We start from the raw sequence: 22118 nt of genomic DNA on the forward strand, positions 1-22118 counted from the left end.
ATTATTTTAAATCCACAAGTTACCTATACCAAAACTGATTATAAAATATAGGACAGAGAGCAAGCTTTAACAAATATCAAAGGACTGAACTGTTCAAAGTAGGTCTTTGACCACAGTAGAATTCAATTAGAAATCGACATCCAAAAGATAACAAGGACTCAAATACAGAGAAATGGTGGTTGCCAGAAGGGAGGGGCTAGAGGGATGAACAAAATAGTGAAATGGATTAAGGGTACCCCTCCCCAAAAAAGATAACAAGAAAATCAGAAGTGCCTGGAAATAACCCATTTGTTAAAGAAGCAATCAAAGTGAAAAGGAGGAATATTATGAACTGAGTAATAATAAATTTGTGGGAGGTAGTCAAAGCAATACTTAGAGAAAAATTATCAACTTAAATGAGAAGGAACAGAACTAAGGCTAACTAATCTATTACCTAACATACTTTTTCAAAGCTAGGCAAAGCTAGGCAAAGAGCAGCAAACCAAATCCAAAAAAAGTAGAAGAAAGTAATTAATGAGATAAACAGAAAACATTTAATGAAGCCAGAAAAGCAAAGGATGGTTCTTTGAAAATATTAAGATATGAAACTCCCGGCATAATTGATCATTAATAGTAGAAGGAAAATAAAATAAAATCACCAATATCAGGCCATAAAAGATGACATTTTTACAGCACATTCAAAAACAAGAACATATAATGAACAAATTTAAAAATACAGCCATTCAAACTAATGTAAGAAGTTTAAAAATGATCAGTCTGAATTGTAAAGATGTTGAATCCACTAATCAAAATCTTCCATCAGTGAAGCGTCAAGGTCCAAATGGTTTTAACTCTGAATTGTTCCAAATATTAAAGAAACAACAATAATCTTAGAGATCCAAACACCCTCAGGAACATAGACATATAAATTTTGACATTAAAATTCATAACAAAGTGACATTTAAGAAATATAAGGGTGGTTTAACATTTGAAAATCAATCAATTTAACATAGTACATTAACGGGGAATGAAAAATAGGAGAAAGTTACCATGATGACCTTGGTAGCTGCAGGGTGCTGCAGATAAAATTTAAGTCATTTATTAAAAAAAAAAAGTCAACAAGCTAGAAATTGAAAAATCATCAAAAACCACCAGGTGCTTAGGAATACATGCAAGCAAACATGTATAAAACCTCTCCTTAGAAAACCTCAGAATATTAAGAAAAATTAAGGAAGATAAAAACAAACAAAAGAGAAAAAAAATGAGTTCACATCCTGCCTATGACCCTAGTCATATGACTTTACACAAATGATTAAACCAAACTTCCTCAGCTATAAAAGATTTAAAAATATCAACTCGCTCTAATATATATTATATATAATATATATATATATATATATTTATATTGGTTAGCAATAACACATTTAAGCAGTACAACCCACTGGCATTCAATCATTATTTCTATTTTGGCTTATTTTCTGTCGCAGTTGAGCCAAAATAAATTGTCTTCCTCTTACATGTGGCATACTGCCTTCTGTTCCCACCTCCCACACACAGCCACTCACGCACAGCCACTCACAAGCAGTGGCATTTACCTGTTGTAATGAAGTGATTGCATCACCAGGTCTTTCCATTTTACTATAAACTTTTGCTAGAAGAACATGAGAACGTCCATCTTCCATGAGAGCAGACAATTCATTTACTGTGAGAGAAGATAATGGGGAAAAATATTCATTTTAAATGAATGTTTACATTTTTCCACAAATTTTAAAACTGGTCTTTAGAAAGAACGGTTTTGAACAATTGAATAAAGTTGAAAACTTTTTGCCAGTTAACCGAAGGATGGTCAAATTAAAAAAAAAAAAAAAAAGATTGAGGATTTTCATCTAACTGGAAGAAAAGTTAAAGAACTGGATAAGAAAAAGGGTTTTCTTACACATACATTAAGAGATGATGTCACAATACACATAAAATTTTCAATGTTCATTTTTAAATCTGTAAACATCTTTACTGAAGTTATTAAAAAATAATATAGACTAGTTGCTATGGGGTAATGGAGATGATAACTGTTGTTTTAAATTAATAGATACTTGATAAGCAATGAAATATGGTCTTTAAGAGCATCGACTTTGATGGCAATCTGTCTGGTTTCAAATCGAGGCCTTCTCACTTACTAGCTCTATAACCTTGAACGAGGTACTTACCCAGCTTGTGGTTCTCTTTCATCTGTACAATAGTGGAAGTAATAGTACCTATCTCATAGTGTTGTTGTAAAATTTAAAAAGTTTTTAAGTTATGAAATAAGTTTGCATATGCAGTTAAAGTAGTCTAATACCTGGTAAGTACTATTTAAATACTTGGTATTATTACTTTGTGATTTAAGAGCTATAAAAGAACCCTAGATAAATAACAAAACTATGTTTCTTCCACTATCAAGTGTATGGTCTGTGCCACATATGTATAAAAGTGATTTATATACATAGTTTCTTTAAAATCTCAGCCGGAGGGGCAGGTTTTGTTATTGGCACCTCACAGGTAAGAGAAACTGTGAGATGGCCGTCACAGTGGGTCAGAGGAGCAACGCTGTACTCGTGAGAAGGGACCCATACCCCACTGTGAAGACTTTGGCTTAACTCTGAGGGAAACGGGAGACAGCAGTGAGCTTGAGAAGACAAGAGCAGACCTACTCTGTTTAAAAGGCTCGATGCTGCTACTATTGAGAGAGGCTACAGAAGGGGTGTGGGGCTGAGAACAGAACAGGGAGACCAGCTGGAAGGTGACCACCATAATCCACTTGAGACAATGAAGGTTTGTACAAGGGGACAGCTGTGGAATGAGTGACACAGAGTGGGGTTCTGAATATATTCAGAAGGTAGAATCAACAGGATTTCCTACAGTCAGGGACAAGGGTGATGGCTAGGATTCGGGTTCTCAGCAATGGCTAAGAGGGACAAAGTTGTTGTTGAGATGAAGAAGGCTGCATGCGGAACAGATGTGAAGAGGCAGACAGGAATTCCAGCTGACAAACCAAGTTCAAGATGCTTAGAACCCAGGTGCTCCTTCAGCTAGATGAAGGGGGGTATGTCAAGAGACTACATTGCTAACTTAAAGATGGAGATAATTATAGTCCTCTCAAAAACAAATGTGGACATTAATGACATAATTTATAATGAAATGCTCAACAAATATTACATGAAAGCATTTATATTACCTAAATGTAATAAACTTAACACCCATACAAGTAGAACATGTTACTTGAATTTCCTTTCACAGCCTTTTCAAAAATGCATATGTAAGGCCATCTGTAGTGTTTCAACCAAGGTCTGACAGACCCATGTAAATATTTTTATGGAAATAAATAACACTTTATATAGTAAATGCATCCCGAAATAGAAGAATTTTAACACCAATTTCATCAAAGCTAAATTAAAATACCATTTTGAAAATACTAGAAAACTTAAAGAGTTGGGCTGACCTTATCACATGTCTCAAGACATTTACAGTGGATAGGGACACTGGCAAAAGCAAAATACCTCAGGGCAAGAAAAGGAAGATTCCCAGAATCAGTCATACATATAAATAAGTTTATTATGGCAAAGGTGGCATCTCAGTAAAATGCACTGAAATAAAACTGTTCTCCATTTCGGAAACGATACAGAAAAACTGTATGTGGATTAAAGCATATGGATTATTCCAGAAAAAAATAAAAGAATATTTTTACAATGTTAGGATGAAGGAAGTATTTCTGAGCATGACAGGAAATTCAGGACTCAAAAAAGGAAAAGGCTGGTATATATAATAATTAAATATTCTATTTGAGGAAATGACAAATTCAACTGAAAAAACAGAAAAGGGGATAGGCTGGGAGAAAACATCTGCAAATGAGTAACAGGTGACTGGTAATGTACCAGAGGTTCAGGGTCAAAGACAAAGGACATGAACAAACATCCAGGAAGAAAATGTGATCTACAGACAAAAAATGATGCCTAGCCTTATCAATCATCCAAGAACTGCAAACTGAAGTGTTTTCCCCTTCCCCTAATTAATCTACACAATGATGGGACATTTTTGGCCTTAAGAAAGAGCCATGGGGCGTGACTCAATTCCAGGAAGCACACAGAGGTATATAAACAAGGACCCAGTTTCAGTACTGTCCCCCAACTTTTCTTCAATCTAAAATGTCTATCCAGTAGGGGGCCCATCAAATAAATTACGATATTAACATATAGTAGAAAATAAAGAAGAGCTACATTTACCAACATGGAGAGAAGCTACTGAGTGCCTACTACAGATGTGCCATATAATATGATCCCATTTTGGTAGGAAAAATATGGTATGTGATTATTTGCAAGAGAGACAGAGAGGCCTGGTGGCGACACTAATTAGGATGATACTCAAGGTAAATTGGTTTTCTCTGAAGAGCAGGACAACACAACTTGCATTCACTTCTGTAATCTTTAAATTTTGGTGATGAGTAAGCTATAGATTTTAGTTTAAAATAAAGATAATTGAAAAGGAAATTTGTACAAACTTCTAAAAAGGCAATTAATAGTATCCAGTTACATTTTCAATACACATAGTTTTTTGGGGAGTCGGGGGAGGAAGCAAAGAGTTGATTTGAGATCACACTGTCAGTATCCTCTCTGTAGTTCAAAGTGGGTCAGAAGGGTCTGTGAAGACCAATGGTTCAGAACTTGTTTCTAGAAACAATGTAATCACGAACTCAACATATCTACCGTGCAAACAATGTAATCATGAACTCAACATATCTACCTTGCTTCCTCAGAGATGGAACCTGATTGGGGAGCTGGAGCTAGTATGAATGACAACAGGTAACCAATACAACAGATATGGGTCATTTCTTGGATCACAGGAGAAAGCTACCAAATTTGTGATTTGGCCAGTTTCCACACCTTATCACATTTAGAAGCAAGTGTATATCAACGAATGAAGTACAAGGATATTTACTATAACAGTTTATTAATATCAAAAGAATGGAAAAACCAAACAAATGCCCAATAATTGAAGGAAAGTTTAAAAAAAAACACAAAAAACAAAAAACTATGGCGTTATAGAATATTATGATGATGACATTAAAATGAGATGAATGTACTAACATCAAACTATATCTGGCACATGCTGTCTGTGAAAAAAATTACAGGAGAGGAAAAACAATCCATTTGAAAAGAAAAATTATGATTATACTTATATATTTACATATATACTAAAACACAAAAATGGTTACCTCTATGGAGGTAGTTTAAGAACAAGGCAAGTAGAATTCACAAGAGAATTTGGGACTTACACATCTTTTAGAGTGGATTTAAAAAAAAAAAAACTTAAAAGAGTAAAGATTATAAAAAAGTGTTTACTTTATGAATAAAAACATCAGATGTAGTTGTAATTTAAAGGAAACTCCCTTTGTATCATTTGGAAAGTACAGTATCTTTCTATAACACAATTGGCTGTTTGATAAAACTGTTATTATACAAGTATCTTATTTTAGTAGAGTGACAAGCTCATAAATGAATAGTCAATGTCACATATGTAATAATGAGAATACAAATAAACATTTATGTAATATAAACATAAAGCAGATCAGATATATAGGGTTAGGTACACTTTTTTTTCAAATCAGAAAGACTTTCATACCTGGTTCATGAGCTAGAGCATGTTGAAGAACTTTTTCTGCTTTGTCATACCATTTCAATTTTAATAAAAGCTCAGCCAGGTCATAGCAAAGATAATTTTGTTGTCCACTTTTCAGAGCGGCTTCATAGTAAGTGATTGCCTAAACAAAATGCATTTCAGTTAGGAAAATAAGGCAATGAGAAAGGTATTAAGCATAGATATTTATATATCACAGACTTAAAGCATATAAAAATTAGAAATAACCCAGGAGAAGCTTAGGCATATACCTGCCTATCAGTTAAATATGCCATTTTTCTTAGACAGTGAAACAGACAAGGCAACTAGCATTTCTTATGAAAAGCAGCTAAAAAGGTGCTTGGTGAAACAGTTTTTACCAGTTTCAGTCCAGAGGCCAGTGAACTTTAGTGAATGCAAATACTCTGCTCGTGGTTGTATGTATGTTCAGTAGTTACCAGGAATAGAACAAGAATATAACAACTAAAGGAAAATCCATTATCCCTACTGGGGTTTCAGCGGGGAAGCATACAGCTTACCAAAACTGGTTCAACAGAAAGGACATCTGTTAGACTTTGTCATATAATGAAAAAGATGCAACCGCAGCAACTTCATCATAATTGGTGGGTTGCAGGGTTTAGGTGTAAGATGAAGCCCGAATTAACTTTAGGACCCAGCCTTTGCAAAATGCAGCGACGAAGAGACACTGAGCAAATCTTTAACATAAATTCCAGTTTGTGAATACAAATTTGGAGTTTACAGCCATCAAGATATAAACAGACTTCTCACAGAGCAGGGTCTGAAATTTCATATTCCAAACATATAAAGTACCTACCTTCGAATAGTTGTGAGTTTTGACAAGTGCTTTCCCAATTTTGCTTGCCAGTGTTCCATCTTTGGGATTCTGATTTAACGCTTGCTCATAAGCTACAATGGCTTCTTCAGGCTAATGTCGGCAGATACAAAAAAAAAAAAAGCAATGAATAAACAGCTTAGCTGGATCCCATTAAAGGGCAACATTTCTATATTTAAAGCTCTACACCTACAGTATTCACTCAGTAAGACAACTAAAGCACATATTTAAGTCTAGAAACCTTAACTACTTCAGAGAGGTGACAGTCACTAGTGTTAGGTATAACTTATCAGTAAACACCATTTTGGCCAGTAGCTCTTAATTTGCTTCTGGTACCATCTCTGTTTCAAATGACAGTGTTGAATTACTGGATCCCAATATGAAAACAACTTTATTATAATGGTTATCTCCTTTTTGTTTGGATGACTGGATAGTCAAATATTAAATAACATTTAAAAATTCCTTTTAGGAGACTATGAAGCTAATCACAAAAGAGTTTTACTATTTTTTTTTTTTTTTTAATCTGAGTTCAGTAGCATCAGAAACTTTACCTCCTGTATATTCATGTAAGCATCACCAAGGAGAAGAAAAGAACGTGGACTGGGCATTCTCTCAGCAATTTCTCTAGAAATTAGACCAATTCTATTTAGTATACTGAATGCAAATATCTTCTTAATGAACTAAATAAAAGGTAAGCTCACTTATTTCAATTAACCAAGAGCCTTCAGAGGACCTTGGACATTTCCAACAGTGTAACATTGCAAAAGAAAAAACAACCCACCCAGACCCACACCCAGATTGTTTATGCTAGATCAACTTTCTTTTTCATTCCATCTTTCCCTTTTCTGAAATGCAGGTAGCAAGAGTACTGGTAGACTGTAAACATCTCAATTCTCACGCTACAGAAATAGGTTTTGTTATCTCTAATTCTGAAATGATGTGTGAGTGGAGGCACAAAAATGTCATGGGATGCTATTGCAATGTACGGTTTCTCATTCATTTGGTCCAAAAGCTATGGTTTGGGGAAGTGTAATTTTATAGATGCTGCTGAAGAACTGAAGTCTACAACCAACGTGTCAGAGCTGCCTGAAACAAAGCCTGTGCCTTTGACTACACCATCCCAGAGCGTCCAAAACAACATGACCCTGTTTTAAAATGTTTTCCTATCATGAGGTGACAGTTAGTGCTGATCTTTTGGAAACACCACAGAAAATATGATTTAGAACCGCCAGTTCATCCATCTATACATGGGATGCCGCTCAGTTTCTTGAAGTCACTCAGCTCCCACAAAGAACCTGAGCAGTTTCCAAGTTTGGATATTTACACAACTACAGATGAACCAATGACTGAATTCATCAACATGTTGCTATGTTCTGAACAGATAAACATGCTGATTTTCTCTTACATAAAGTGTGTGCTTGTATGTTTATCTTTCTGTTTGGGGAGAAAGGTAAGAGCAACCCATGCGTGTGTCTGTGTGTGTGTGTGCCCATGTGTATAGACGGGCATGCAGGTGAATGTGTGTATCCCAGTAACCCCTAAGGGCACCAACATGTGACATAACTTTTAAAGTCCCTGCCCTTTCACCAAGGAGAATTTGTAATCCGCACCTGAATGTAGTACATACCAAGCCACAATTTTCTATTGCTAGAGCTATTACGCTGAGCATTAGAGATGGCCTGGAACTGTTACATTACACAGCTTTCGTTAGCCATTAGAATGCAAATAACTGTTGCTTTTGTCCCTCCCAAACAGGAAGACTGAAGATCTAGAAATCACATAATGAAGGAGGACAGCTAAGAATCTAGAGTAAGCTACAGGTTGAAATAATCATAATCACTATGGTTTATGTCTTAGGGAGAATGAATTGCTTGGTTAGTGTGATTGTGGTCGGTAGCTGAACATGTTATGGAAAGGGTCTATACTATAAAGCACTTAAAAGAAAGAAAAAAAGAAATTTGAGAATTAATTTTAAGAAGTAAATGTGTCAAAATACAATGGGTTGAGATAATCATTTACCTATAACAAGTAATATATAACATTTTCTCTTTTCTGTGCTTCAGATAAATATCTGCCATTTTCTCCTTGACCTCTATGAAATAAGGCTGCTCAGCTGTGACATTTCGAAGCATACTTAAAGCCCGCTCCACATCTCCTTGGGCCAGGGCTAGGTCTGCGTTAGCAATGGTAACACGTAATTCTTCAGATGTCCCAGAAAATTCATGAATGGCATCTTGTAAAACTTTTGCTGCCTCGTGCTGTAAAGATGAAGTTAAAATAACAGTCTTTCAAAATGTTAAACAAATTACATTATAAATGAAGATTTACTCCTAATTCAGAATGAACAGTAAATGCTAGCACAGTTAGGACCTTCATGACATATTGACAGATTTTTGAAAAGAACAAAAATTTAAAACTAAACTCAGAGACCAAATTCAGAATATCTGTTAGCTGAAAAGTGTTTTCTTTTTTTTTCTTTTAAAGATTTTATTTACTCATGAGAGACACAGAGAGGCAGAGGAAGAGGAAGAAGGAGGCTCCCCAAAGAGCAGAGAGCCCAATGTGGGACTCGATCCCAGGACCCAGGATCACAACCCAAGCCAAAGGCAGACGCTTAACCATCTGAGCGACCCAGGTGCCCTGAAAAGTGTTTTCATGACCAGGACAATGGCGGTTGCTACACGAGAGCTGCTGCTACTGCTAATATTTAATAAGCATTTATTTTGCATTCAGCATTATATTCACGCATTTAATTCTCAGAGAAATCCTCTGATGTAGCTATCATTATCCCCACCTTACAGTAAGGAAACTGCAATTTGGAGAGTTAAGAAGTTAACAAATGACGGACTCAGAACCCAAACTCGGGTAGCCTGACCCCAGAGCCTAAACTCTTAGCCATGCTCATTACAGCCTCCTTGATGGGATCCAGTCCACAATCCTCCCTTGTACCAAATGGCTCTTCATTAACTAACAGACTACTTTATTGCCTATGCCAGGACCTAATTTCTGCTATGCCTCTGCTGAATACATTACCCCAGTTCCAAATCCGTACCTCAATGAATCTAAAATGTCACTTATTTTAGGATTCATCTCAACTTTAGAGATTATAAGACATTCTGATTTCAGAAATGTTAACAAGTAAAAAAAATAGTGCATTTTAAAATCAACTATCTATGGTAGAATTGGTTCTTCTTAAATATAAATCAGGACTCAACCGGTATCAAAAGATTGGGATCATTCCCTGCATATTTTCAGACCACAATGCTCTAAAGCTAGAACTCAACCACAAAAGGAAGTTTGGAAAGAACCCAAATACATGGAGACTAAACAGTATCCTTCTAAAGAATGAATGGGTCAACCGGGAAATTAAAGAAGAATTGAAAAAAATCATGGAAACAAATGATAATGAAAACACAACGGTTCAAAATCTGTGGGACACAACAAAGGCAGTCCTGAGAGGAAAATATATAGCGGTACAAGCCTTTCTCAAGAAACAAGAAAGGTCTCAGGTACACAACCTAACCCTACACCTAAAGGAGCTGGAGAAAGAACAAGAAAGAAACCCTAAGCCCAGCAGGAGAAGAGAAATCATAAAGATCAGAGCAGAAATCAATGAAATAGAAACCAAAAAAACAATAGAACAAATCAACGAAACTAGGAGCTGGTTCTTTGAAAGAATTAATAAAATTGATAAACCCCTGGCCCGACTTATCAAAAAGAAAAGAGAAAGGACCCAAATAAATAAAATCATGAATGAAAGAGGAGAGATCACAACTAACACCAAAGAAATACAAACTATTATAAGAACATACTATGAGCAACTCTACGGCAATAAATTTGACAATCTGGAAGAAATGGATGCATTCCTAGAAACATATAAACTACCACAACTGAACCAGGAAGAAATAGAAAGCCTGAACAGACCCATAACCAGTAAGGAGATTGAAACAGTCATTAAAAATCTCCAAACAAACAAAAGCCCAGGGCCAGACGGCTTCCCGGGGGAATTCTACCAAACATTTAAAGAAGAACTAATTCCTATTCTCCTGAAACTGTTCCAAAAAATAGAAATGGAAGGAAAACTTCCAAACTCATTTTATGAGGCCAGCATCACCTTGATCCCAAAACCAGACAAGGATCCCACCAAAAAAGAGAGCTATAGACCGATATCCTTGATGAACACAGATGCGAAAATACTCAACAAAATACTAGCCAATAGGATTCAACAGTACATTAAAAAGATTATTCACCACGACCAAGTGGGATTTATTCCAGGGCTGCAAGGTTGGTTCAACATCCGCAAATCAGTCAATGTGATACAACACATCAATAAAAGTAAGAACAAGAACCATATGATACTCTCAATAGATGCTGAAAAAGCATTTGACAAAGTACAACATCCCTTCCTGATCAAAACTCTTCAAAGTGTAGGGATAGAGGGCACATACCTCAATATCATCAAAGCCATCTATGAAAAACCCACCGCAAATATCATTCTCAATGGAGAAAAATTAAATATATATTAAGGCTAATATATTGGGAAATAGAAATTATTCTGAGATTTGGCAAGTTATCTAGACACATCCTTCTTAATTTCCACTAAAATATCAAAATAACTGATGAACAACTGTTGTAATCTGAAAACCAGATATAAATGATGTTAAGTTCCTCATTTTCTACAAGGCTTTGACTCTTCTCTCAAAAGTGCAGTCTTCCTTGCTTTCTATTTATTATTATATGTATTATTTTAAGTATTTGATTTTATAATCATCCTATGAATTTACCAAAGCTGTATTCATCAAGTAGTTCTTCTGTTTTCTCAACTATTAGAATTTGAGGTTGGTACTTTTATTTGATTCTAGTAGTACCTGAGTATGAATGGACATGTGTGCGTGTGTGTGTGTGTCTCCTTTCAGGAGTCCAAAGAATGATAACCATGTTATATTATTATCTTTCACAGTGGCCAAGCTCATCGAACATTATATTACTATATTCATTACATTACCTTAATATGTTTCATGGTACATAGTAATCTATGTTATTACTCCTATAATATTATACATATATTACTATTTTGCTTGGAAGCTAATGAAAGTATAGTTATATCTGAGGTCATCCAGGTGCAAATTATGTTTAACCTCAGGGGCTTGCAAAGGACATGATTTGGTTCAAACTAATAAAATAAATTTTCTAAATCTGACCGGATGAGCAAGGAAATAATTTCAGCTTTTTCATTACCTACTAATATACTTGTCTAACCAAGTTCAGAGCTGAACCACTGAATTAAAACTTGACTTACCTGTTCTCCATTTAAGCGGTGAACCTCTACCAACTCAAGAAAGATTGATAAACGATGGTTTGCATCGACTTCAGTTTTTTTGTATTTTGATTTTGAGGAAGCTCCAATTCTCCTCATTCCTGGTAAACTCATTGCCATATGTAGAGTTTTAATAGCTTCTGCTATTTCTCCCATTTTCTTTTGAGACTGAGCTTTTATCAAATGGTATAAAGGGTATTCTCTCACCTGAAAAAAACAGTATTCAGAAATACTTCCTTGGCTTACACTGCCAACACATAATTTACAATCCACCAAACAGTCTACCTGTGATTGTATACATGAGGTCTATTTCTGTCCTTTTATTAACTTTTTGATCACCTATTGTTAAATCAGGTTCAGGCAACCTGCCACTACCTAGCATCCTCCTGGGGTGACAAACAAGGGAATTATGGGCTTTTACCATGATGGAAGAAAAACTCAAAAAAAAAAAAAAAAAAAAGCTTGCAGGGCTAGCAAATATATTCGAGGAAATTTAGTTTTCAGAAAAGGAATATACCTTATCCAGACTTCTAGTATGGATATCAAGTCATTAGATTTCTAGAAACACAGTTTTTCCCTTTTATTCTGTAATTTTAAGATTAAAAATCTCAGAACACGTCAGTCAAACTTGGTTTTAAACTTTGATACTACTCTGAAACACACAGTTACAAAGTTTCTATCTTTATTTTGGGTACCAAAGGTGTATACAGACAATATAAGAAAATGACAAAAAGTTCAAAGAAGGAGTCAAAGGCAGGAGATGATGCAGAATGAGGTGATGGGGCAGCCACCTAATGTCTAGAAAGGTTCCAATCATCCTTCAGGCTATGGCTGTGAGCCTGAGCTAAGCATCCAATTTTCCAGTGGGTTCTGCGTGAATACTCGTGCTTCTGCTCTTCTTTCAGAGATTTCGATTCACTGGGACCAGGTACTGGCACTACGGTGGTAATGCATCACTAGGCTTGAGGACTACTGACCTAAGAAGTGAGCACTGTCTTCTGCAAATCCTGACTTCTCCAGTCCACTGAAGGCTCCTCACGTAATAGGGTTCAAGACCCTGTGAACCAAAGCAAAAGTCTGAGGAGCTCCTCTATGACTCCAGGTAGTTCAGGAAGCACCTGAACTTGTGATTTTCCCTAATGCTTAGGGATATGGATGTAACACAGAATATCTTGGGATAGAAGTCTAGTGTGTCTATAGCCTCAAACCACATAAAAATTTTCAAAATGACTAGGTGTTCTTTGATGATGACTCTAAAAAGTTATTAAAACCCACAATCCAGGAAAGAAACAAGCAATAAAACAGAGTTCTTACACATAAAAACATATGGCATAATGCTTTGTAGTTTACAATTATTTTTATATGCATCCATTACTAGACTTAAAGCCCACTATAACTGTAGGGTGTTATTATATGAGTTTTACAGAGAAGAAAACAGATTCAGAGAGAGAAAATTCTCCAAGTCCATATAGGTTTTTAATTACACCACAGCTACCTCCACTTTTTCTCATACTGCTTGTAAATCCAAACTTTTTTCCATTAAAATTTATTAGCAAAACATTATAGGCAAAAAAATAAAAAAATACAATACAATATGTCACCACTTGCTAAAGGTTCAAGGAGGGTGGTATGTTTTATCCACCTGAATTTGGAATACTTACTTTAAAATTATAGCTCAGACAAAGTTCAAGTGACTGAGAACACAATTTGAATTTTTCCTGAGACAAATAAACCTGAGCCATCAGGAGATGAGCATCTGCGTAAGAAGGACTGTGTTCTAGGCAATGCTGCAGGTTATTATAAGCTGCTTCAATGTCACCTAGTAAGAGAAACAAAGCATTATAATTCAAATGGCTAAGAGACAGAGATGTGAGAGAGAGGAGGGACACGAGTAGTTTATGGATCGTTCCATGCCCACCTGCCCCAGGTAGCCCCTTTCTAGTCTTCATGAAATAATATTCCTGTAAGTCAGGCCAGCCACAAGGAGCAAACCAGGGAAAGCTGTGAAAAGATCAGAGTCAAACACCACTGCTACTTCTGAGAGGACTAGAAATGTACCTTGATCTATTTTCTTGATCAAAAAACTTTTTACTTAAAATTTCATTACAGTAAGTTTTGCAAAACCCAGATATTTAAATAGCTAGAATTCTGTACTGTCACTTACATTAACAAAGGATATATAGTCTTATGATCATCCTTGGCCAGAAATTTTACCACTGTATATAAAATAACAGAAAAAAGCATAGGGATATATTCCAGACATTCAGAAATAGGAGACAGTGATTTAATATGCCTTTTAAATGCCAAGTGTAACAGCCAATATTTTGGACACACATCCTCTGTATATCTGGGAGTCTCAGATTGAAGAAATGATCAAAATTAAAATGACAGGAATGGTGGAATCTGTTAGGCTTGGGCTGGTAGATGGGGTAGAAAGAGGCTCTTCAGAGAAGGAAGAGTATAAACTCTAGTTTATACTAGTGATGTAACACACCGCAATCTGCCTAAACCCATCTCACTGACTGGTGTTAAGTAGGTAGAGAAGCCCAGCTCCCCATTCCACCTCGCTAGGAGCCCTGGGGAAGAACAGACCCTAAATTACTCTCTGTTCCATCTTACTCCTTAACCTCACCTGATACCTCAACAGACCAAACAAGGCTTACAGTTAGAGCTTCCAGTTCCCAAAGGCCCAACCAATGACACAATCCATCTAAATAGAAACAATTTCTTAGAGACAGAGGATTAATAAATAAGTAACGGGCTGAGGCTGCATAATAACATACTAAACACAGTAACAAAATGTGTCAATCAATCAGCAAACATAATAAATAATATTGGATTATTTATTGTTGTGATATATTCGAATACTTGAGAACCGAACAGGCAGAGAAGGAAATAGGAAATGGGAAGGTTAAGTATAATAAACGTGTGCGAATTACCACTCCCATGTTCTTTAAGGAGGAAAAGGATTAAGGAGATAACCCGGAGGTTACTGCTGGGGGGAAAGCACACAGGAAAAGAATCGGGGTTTACAAATAAGAGACTGAAGAATATGAAGACTGTGTGAATGACTGAGATCAGAATCTTGTTCCTTTTAAGAGTGATGGGGGGAAAGATGCATGGTCAGTACTTAGAAGGTCAATAAATATTTAAAAATGAGAAATGGGTCATCAGTGTTGCAGAAAATAGCCATATAAATGAAGAACCCAACAATATCACACTTTTATCTAAGAGCAGCCCAATTTCCCTGAAGTGAAAAATGAAAGACACTTCTGTCCTGCATGTATGTCTTTGTTAGAGTCCTATGTAAAACATAATTTGGCTGGCCTTTGTCCCAGGTTCCTGGGAGAGAGTCTTAAAATCTTGGAATTTCCTGAGTGAGAGGAATATCTTTGTTGTTTGAGGTTGGCTTTGATCATTTATATAAGTAAGAAGATGAACAGTAAGCCCTAGATAGCTTATGTTAAGAATATGACTCAACGGTGATGAGCCATGCCAGAAAGATCAACCATGGAAGGACTGGGGCTCTGAACTACAGGTTATCTACCTGAATGGGGGAGCAGGACCCTGGACACACATGCCCAGTGATTCAGTCCATGCCTATATAATGAAACTCTAATAAAAACTCTAAACTTGGGGTGAGCTGCCCTGGTTGTTAATGCTCTCTATGTACTGTCATATGCATACGTGTTGGAATGTTGATGTGTACTGACTCTACAGACAGTGAACAATGGCAGCTTCACATCTGGAACCTTCCCAGGCCTTTCCCTGTGCATCTCTCCATGGTTTGGTTTAGTATCCTTTTTCCTATACTAAAATTCTAATCATGAGTATAGCAATATCCTGAATTCTAGGAGTCATTCTAGTGAATCTGAACCTGAGGAGTCATAGAAACCCCAAATTTGTAGCCAGCCAGTCAGAAGCTCAGGTGGCTTTGGCAAACCCAGAACTTGTAGCTTCTGTCTGTGCCCTTTACCTGGGAAGTCTGGTCCAACTCTGAGTAGTTCTGGGGTTAGAAGTTATTGTACTTGGCAATTTATGAGGACACTGCTATTTGGACATATGGCAGCACTATTTCAAATGATTTAAGGCTGCTGTTTTCAAAAATGGGGTCATAGGAGACTTTCATTTCTAGAGACTTTGGCAATTAAGAATTACTATGTTAAGGCTGATTTTTTCAAAATAATAAGTGTCTAAAAAATATAACAGAACTCAAAGTCCCAGTTTAACTACTTAGTAGATAATACCATTTGAACTGAGAGCAAAGTAGAAATAACCATGTCACTCAATAGACCTTAACCAGAAGAAGTTATTACAGAGCCACTTTTTACATCTAGAATATTTTAGAGATACAAGATTTGAGATCATCTATTTTTAACAGTTAAAATTGAGGTCCAAAAAATTAGCAAAGTCAGTCAATCTTCAATCTCCATTATATGTAAGAAATATTTGTTTAGGATAATACCTTTAGGTTGGTTTCTAAACCTTATGATTTTATAAATTTTATTTACTTTGCATGGCATTTATCTAGGAAAGATACACAAATATAAGCCCCAATGGTTGGTCTACTATGTCTACTGTATGTATTAGGTATATATCTATATATATTATGACTATATTATGTATATAGTCACACATCTGTGTGTCCTAAAAAGCTAATATTCTATATCTGGGGCTATTTTTTTTAGCTATCCATAATCACAGATTATATACAGCTAATTATCAATTAATCAATACACTTCATAAAGGCATCTGGTAAAACTTGCATCTGGCTATACCAAAGAGTCAATAATTATGGACAAAAGACTATAAATTTTTACTACCATCTAAGTATCTGATGGACTTTTTTGTTAAGTGGTACAACTGTACTTTCCCAACTATTCACTTGAACAACAGAAGTTTATTGTAATTTTTAAAGAATAGTGAATATTATACAATTTTATTTTGGATTAAAATTACTTATTTGTGCACAAAACGCATCTATGTGACTATTCTCCATATAACTGGCGTACTTAGTTTATTTACCCTTGATTTTGTCAACATCAGAATAAAAAAGTTATTTTAAGTTTTTAAGTACATTCTACCTGATAAATATTTCACTTTTGCTATTAGGAAGACAGCTTGCAGAAGGCCTGGTACAGTTCTTACTATAGTCTCCAGGATTGAGGTACAACGTCTGAGAAGTGGAGAAAGAGGTTGCCCAGGACTTGCAGGCTAAATAAAACAAATTAGCATATCATTTTATAAGTTTACTTCAGTAAAGTGCACACACATATTAAACTTCAGTGTAACTAGAAAAACTATATATTTTTCCAAAATTTCTGTTATTCTGCTTTTGCATATCTTTACCATAATGTGACTAATTTATGTCCATGGGATCTATGAACATACCATACAAAGGATGGCTTTTATTCAGCAAAATAATTATGAAATTATTACTCAATTAACAGATTTGATAACATGAAAGGAGTGTATTTGTTCAACAACTGTGAAGGAAACATTTTCAAAGGAAAGATAACTGAAAGGCAGAATTTCTTGCTGGAATTGAGAGTCAAGGCAATGTGAATTCTAATTCTTGATCTGCCTGGTGATTTATTCAGTTCGGCAACTTGCATTGCCCCCTACAGTACTGTACGATCAGTTTCTGAAATTTTCTTTTTTTGCCTAGTAAAAATCAGAAGGTAGAATACACTCATGTGTACTACACCAAATGTCTCATACCTTCACATTTTCTGCTTTTCTGCTGGCATGCAGAAGGTCCTCAAAGGTTTTTTTTTTAGTTTCTCGCTTTATTAATATGCAGTGAATATGATAACAATAACAGTACTAGAACATTTATTGTTTTAATGGCTGTCTACCCAACTGACTTTTATCCAATGGTTACCCACTCACAAGCTACAAATGTGATATTAGAATTTAAATGTCAAATATTCATTCTCTCTGTTTTCCCCTACTAATTCTGCATCCTTTATTTGAAAAATAATCTTCCCCATCATCCCCCTATACCCTGCAAATATACTCTTAGCTAGAGTATGGTCTCTTACTGACAATCACTTCTACCCTGAGATGTTGTTACTGACAAAAGCACCACATCTCCTTGCTACCTTGCAGCACAAAAAAAAAGGTGAAAAGTTTCAAAAAGAATTTCAAAATATGACCATTGGTGCCTAGAATACCTCAACTTATTTAAATTTCTACAGCACTTATGATCTGTGTGATAAAATTTAACATTCTGTATCATTTTATACAATCCCATCGTAGTTTCGTATTTTGTTTTGCTTCTTTTTATGGCTAGGGTCTTACGTGTCTTGAAGACTGGAATTTCACACGTTTTCAAACAGTAATGAATACAGAGCAAATTGTTTAAAAGTATTTTTTCACTTGAAAACAGTGAAAGTATAGGTGATATAGTGAGGTTAAGGTTCTTTGCCATCTGCTAAGAATTATTTATTGACAAAATTGTTTCTTAGAGAACCACCAGCATTTTTACTGTAAAGACTTTGAGAGTGAAGCACATAGAGACAATCTCTAAGATAACATCCATTTGATTAAAAAAAAACCCAAACACCTTTATAAACAGAGCAAGGAACAGAGCTGGAGGACAGACAAATCTGTCCTCCGATGTTTCCCCATGAAAGCAGCACTCTGTGCTAATGAGGAGCCATCACGCTGACAAAGGTTAGACTGCAGGAACACAGCATGTTTTGGACCAGAGACACAATTTCCACTTAACACATTATCTCTTGCTCCAACTACAATTACTTCTTAGCAGAGCTTCCAGAGAAATCCTTTTAAACTGTTGAGTCAGATCATGCTGGAAACCTGGTTCCCCACTATGCTCAGAACTGATGCTGGGGGAATGACAACAATCTCCAAGGCCCTACGAGGTCTGGTATCCTCTGCTGTGACCTCCTCCTCACTGCATCCAGTTACATTAGTTTCCTGTGTCCCTTCAGGCCATGGCACAACTGTTCCTGTGCCTGAGACAATTTATACCATATTTCCACATGAACATCTGAAGTTTTAACTTTTACCATCTTAACGAGGCCTAACCAGATCGTCTTATCCAAAATCACCACTCCTACCCTAGTCTGTTATTTTCTATTACCTCACTGACTTGACTGTATTATCTGTCTCGTCCTGCTAGTTCTGTATGCTTCAAGAGGGCAAAGGCTATGGTTTTCTCCTTCACAACAACCTCGCTAGCTCCAAGCAGAGCCCTGGGTACTCTACAAGCATTTGCTGACTGAATTCTGAATACTGCTCAAGTACTTAACTTCTGACTCTAAGCAACTGAAAACAGATCACAATAGGGGACACTGGGATCCATCCTGGGTGTTATTCCAGAAGGGTCAATTTATTTTTCTTTCTTTTCAAGTTTTTATTTAAATGCTAGTTAGTTTACACTCCAATGTGGTTTTGGGTGTAGAATTCAGTGATTCATCACTTACATACATCACCCAGGGCCCATCATAACCAGTGCCCTCCTTAATCCCCATCACCCATTTAGCCACCCCCCACCCGCCTCCCCTCGGTTTTGTTCTCCATAGTTAAGAAGGTTTAATTTAAAATAGATTAGGAAAGTCTGGAAAAGGATGTGGTGATCAAAACAGCAGCACGGCTTCCCTAAAGAAAGGCCATTATCCTCATTTCCTCAGTACAAGGAAGCTGTAAATCAGGGAGAATGCTAAGAACTATGCTTTTAGCAATGAAGTATTTGGTACTGTCTGTACTGAATCAGGAGCTGAGTACAGTAAGGTCAAGTCATCTACTCACTTTCTGTAATAACAAGAGTGCTGACTAATGGATCTACCTACATAAATTTGGAAAGAACTCTCTGAGAATACAATAAAAGGTTCCATCTTCAGTTCTACTCAGAGGTAGGTAAGGCAGATAATGGAGGACGGTAAAGATCCATATAAAATACACAACAATCAGGATCTAAAACAATATGATAATCTGGAATTATGAGATGAATCTAAGAAGATGAAATTTGCTAGGGATAGAGTCTACACCTAAGTCCTCAGTTACAGTGAATAATAGAGCTAAGGATTTTAGGTAACTATTAATTCAACAGGGGTCAATAATATAATATGATTCATAAAAGAAAGCTCGAGGAACCCCAAGAATTAGGGAGGAAGAGGATCTGCCAAGGCCAAACCCATACATGGAACAGTGATCTTACCAAGAGCTTACTGACAAAATAAGGCTGTCCTCATGGCCAGGGTTCTAACTATGTTATATAAAAAACAAGTGGCTAAAAACCTGGAATTGTTTAGGCAGAACATGAAAACTAATTTCTAAAATCCAAAGGTCTGTGTTATGATGAGGAATAATCTTTGCTTTGGCGAAGTAAGTGGACTTGCTCTGTGCACTCCAGAGAGCAGGTGGACCAGGAAATGGGTGAAATTTTTTAACACAAAGCTGAGTCTGACAACATAGGAAATAGTCTAATAGTCCTAGTCCTAGAGTAAGAACTGCATTTTTGAATGCACCCACGCATTGGATGGGCACTTAATGTGGTTGCTGTGGAGTAGATTCAAGTATCACATGCATGTCTGAATTAAATGACTTCTAATAATACTTCTAAACTGAAGATTTTACAATTTTATCAATTCTAAGTGAATATTTGTAAACCAATACATTTATCATTTGATAGCAGTCATTGGTATAAATATTCTGATATAAAACCATTTCGACTAATATAGATACAAATACTACCATTGTAAGATGCTGATCTAATCTAACACGTGAAGGACAATTTATTAGTACACTTTATAAAACATCATGTAAGTGATGTTGAAAATATTTTCATTGAAAATAAGGCTCAGAAAGAATTACTTACCTGCATTGGACAAAAATTCAGATAGTCTGTAATAATTTCTAGCAAGAAATCAGGATTTAAGTTCTCAAAATACTGTATGCCAAGTGGTAAATCTTCTAACTGTGAAAAATGAGTGTCCAGAACATCATTTAACAGATTAATAACTTCTTCTTGTCGTTTATTTTTCTTCATAGCAAGAATTGCATGTAAATAGATTAATTCCTAGAAATTAAGCAGTCGTCATTAATTATCCCATTCAGTTGTAAAGTCATTTATTTCCACTTATATTTCAAATGTTTATGAAGTGCTATTTATGTGCATTATTTGTTCAAATTTCAGTATTAGCTTGGACAAACTTTTAGAATCTTATACAAGAATATTTAAAGTCTAATCCTGTGTGGTGGTAAATTAGTAAATGCAATTATATATTAAAATTAATGTACATTAACCCTAAAACCACTATTACTAAAATTAACAATCTCATATTTTATAAACAGTATTTAGGATCTACCATCTGATAAAATGAAACACTTTACCGCAGATTTTCCAATAGACTGCTGAATTTCCCTAAGGAATTCTAGCTGCTGGTCTGCATCCTGTAACTGCCCTTCAATTAACTGACATCGGATAAATCCTAAAACCAAACACAACAAAACAGTCCAAGTCCACAGCAATTCAGGCATGTACACGTCAAGCTAACACAAACATTAATAAAAGATTTTCCCTCCATAATAAAGTATTAGTAAATTATAAGAAAGTATTAGACATTAAAGCAATACTTCAGATTTAAAATAAAAGAAAATAAAATGGGCAGCTCTGTATCCAAATAAAATCAGTTACTAAGAAATTCAGGATTTATAGGAACTACCTCATAAAAATCTGTTCTCTCAAGATATTACTTAAGAAATAAAAACTGCATTTTAAAGATTCCTGGTTTTTTTCTATTATGGATAATGGAGGACAGTTTAATTTTAGAAAACCACAACCTACATTTTTTTCTTCTTTCACAGCAGGTATTTAAGGGAATTAATGACTTGCATCTATCTGAGGAACATTTAGAAAGAGCGGGCCTACCAATTAGTGCAGGAACGCTAGTTTCATCAAGTGTCATGGCGGTCTTATACCACTTCAGTGCCTCTTTAACATTTCCTTGTAAAATCATCTGGTATCCAAGTTCTGTAGCAAATTCTGATTGCTGAGGGGTTAAACTAAAAGCTTTTTCTAGCAATGTCTGAATTCTTTGAAGAATGAGTTGACTTCGCCCACACTAAAAAGAAAAAAGAAATTTCAGACTAGAAAGCCAAACACTTCTACTCAGGTGAGAGAATTATTTTTTCCTAAAGATACAAATTATTTGTACTTCACAGAAGTAGAATTTTAAAGAAGTAATTAATAAACAAAGAAAAACTTCATAGAAATAGAATACAAAGTATTTGTACTTCACAGGAATAGAAAAAAAGTAATAATCAAAGAAAAATATGACTTCTCTATTTACCATC

The 22118-nt window shown here is 35.6% G+C and overlaps 1 protein-coding gene across 1 annotated transcript in view; it reads right to left on the minus strand.

The window, feature by feature from the left end:
• The window catches only part of TTC21B (tetratricopeptide repeat domain 21B), a 79434-nt gene that overhangs the window by 35978 nt on the left and 21338 nt on the right, over positions 1–22118 (minus strand). The window contains exons 9-19 of the mRNA XM_059394108.1: positions 21694–21886; positions 21156–21253; positions 20641–20841; positions 16880–17009; positions 13457–13614; positions 11778–12002; positions 8498–8736; positions 7030–7102; positions 6461–6571; positions 5632–5770; positions 1575–1681 (exon numbers count right to left, since the gene is read on the minus strand). Of these exons, the coding sequence (XP_059250091.1) occupies positions 1575–1681; positions 5632–5770; positions 6461–6571; positions 7030–7102; positions 8498–8736; positions 11778–12002; positions 13457–13614; positions 16880–17009; positions 20641–20841; positions 21156–21253; positions 21694–21886 (1674 nt within the window). The remainder of the gene's footprint in view (positions 1–1574; positions 1682–5631; positions 5771–6460; positions 6572–7029; positions 7103–8497; positions 8737–11777; positions 12003–13456; positions 13615–16879; positions 17010–20640; positions 20842–21155; positions 21254–21693; positions 21887–22118) is intronic.

This window comes from Mustela nigripes, chromosome 3 (genome assembly GCF_022355385.1).
Source record: "Mustela nigripes isolate SB6536 chromosome 3, MUSNIG.SB6536, whole genome shotgun sequence".
Lineage (NCBI taxonomy): Eukaryota > Metazoa > Chordata > Mammalia > Carnivora > Mustelidae > Mustela > Mustela nigripes.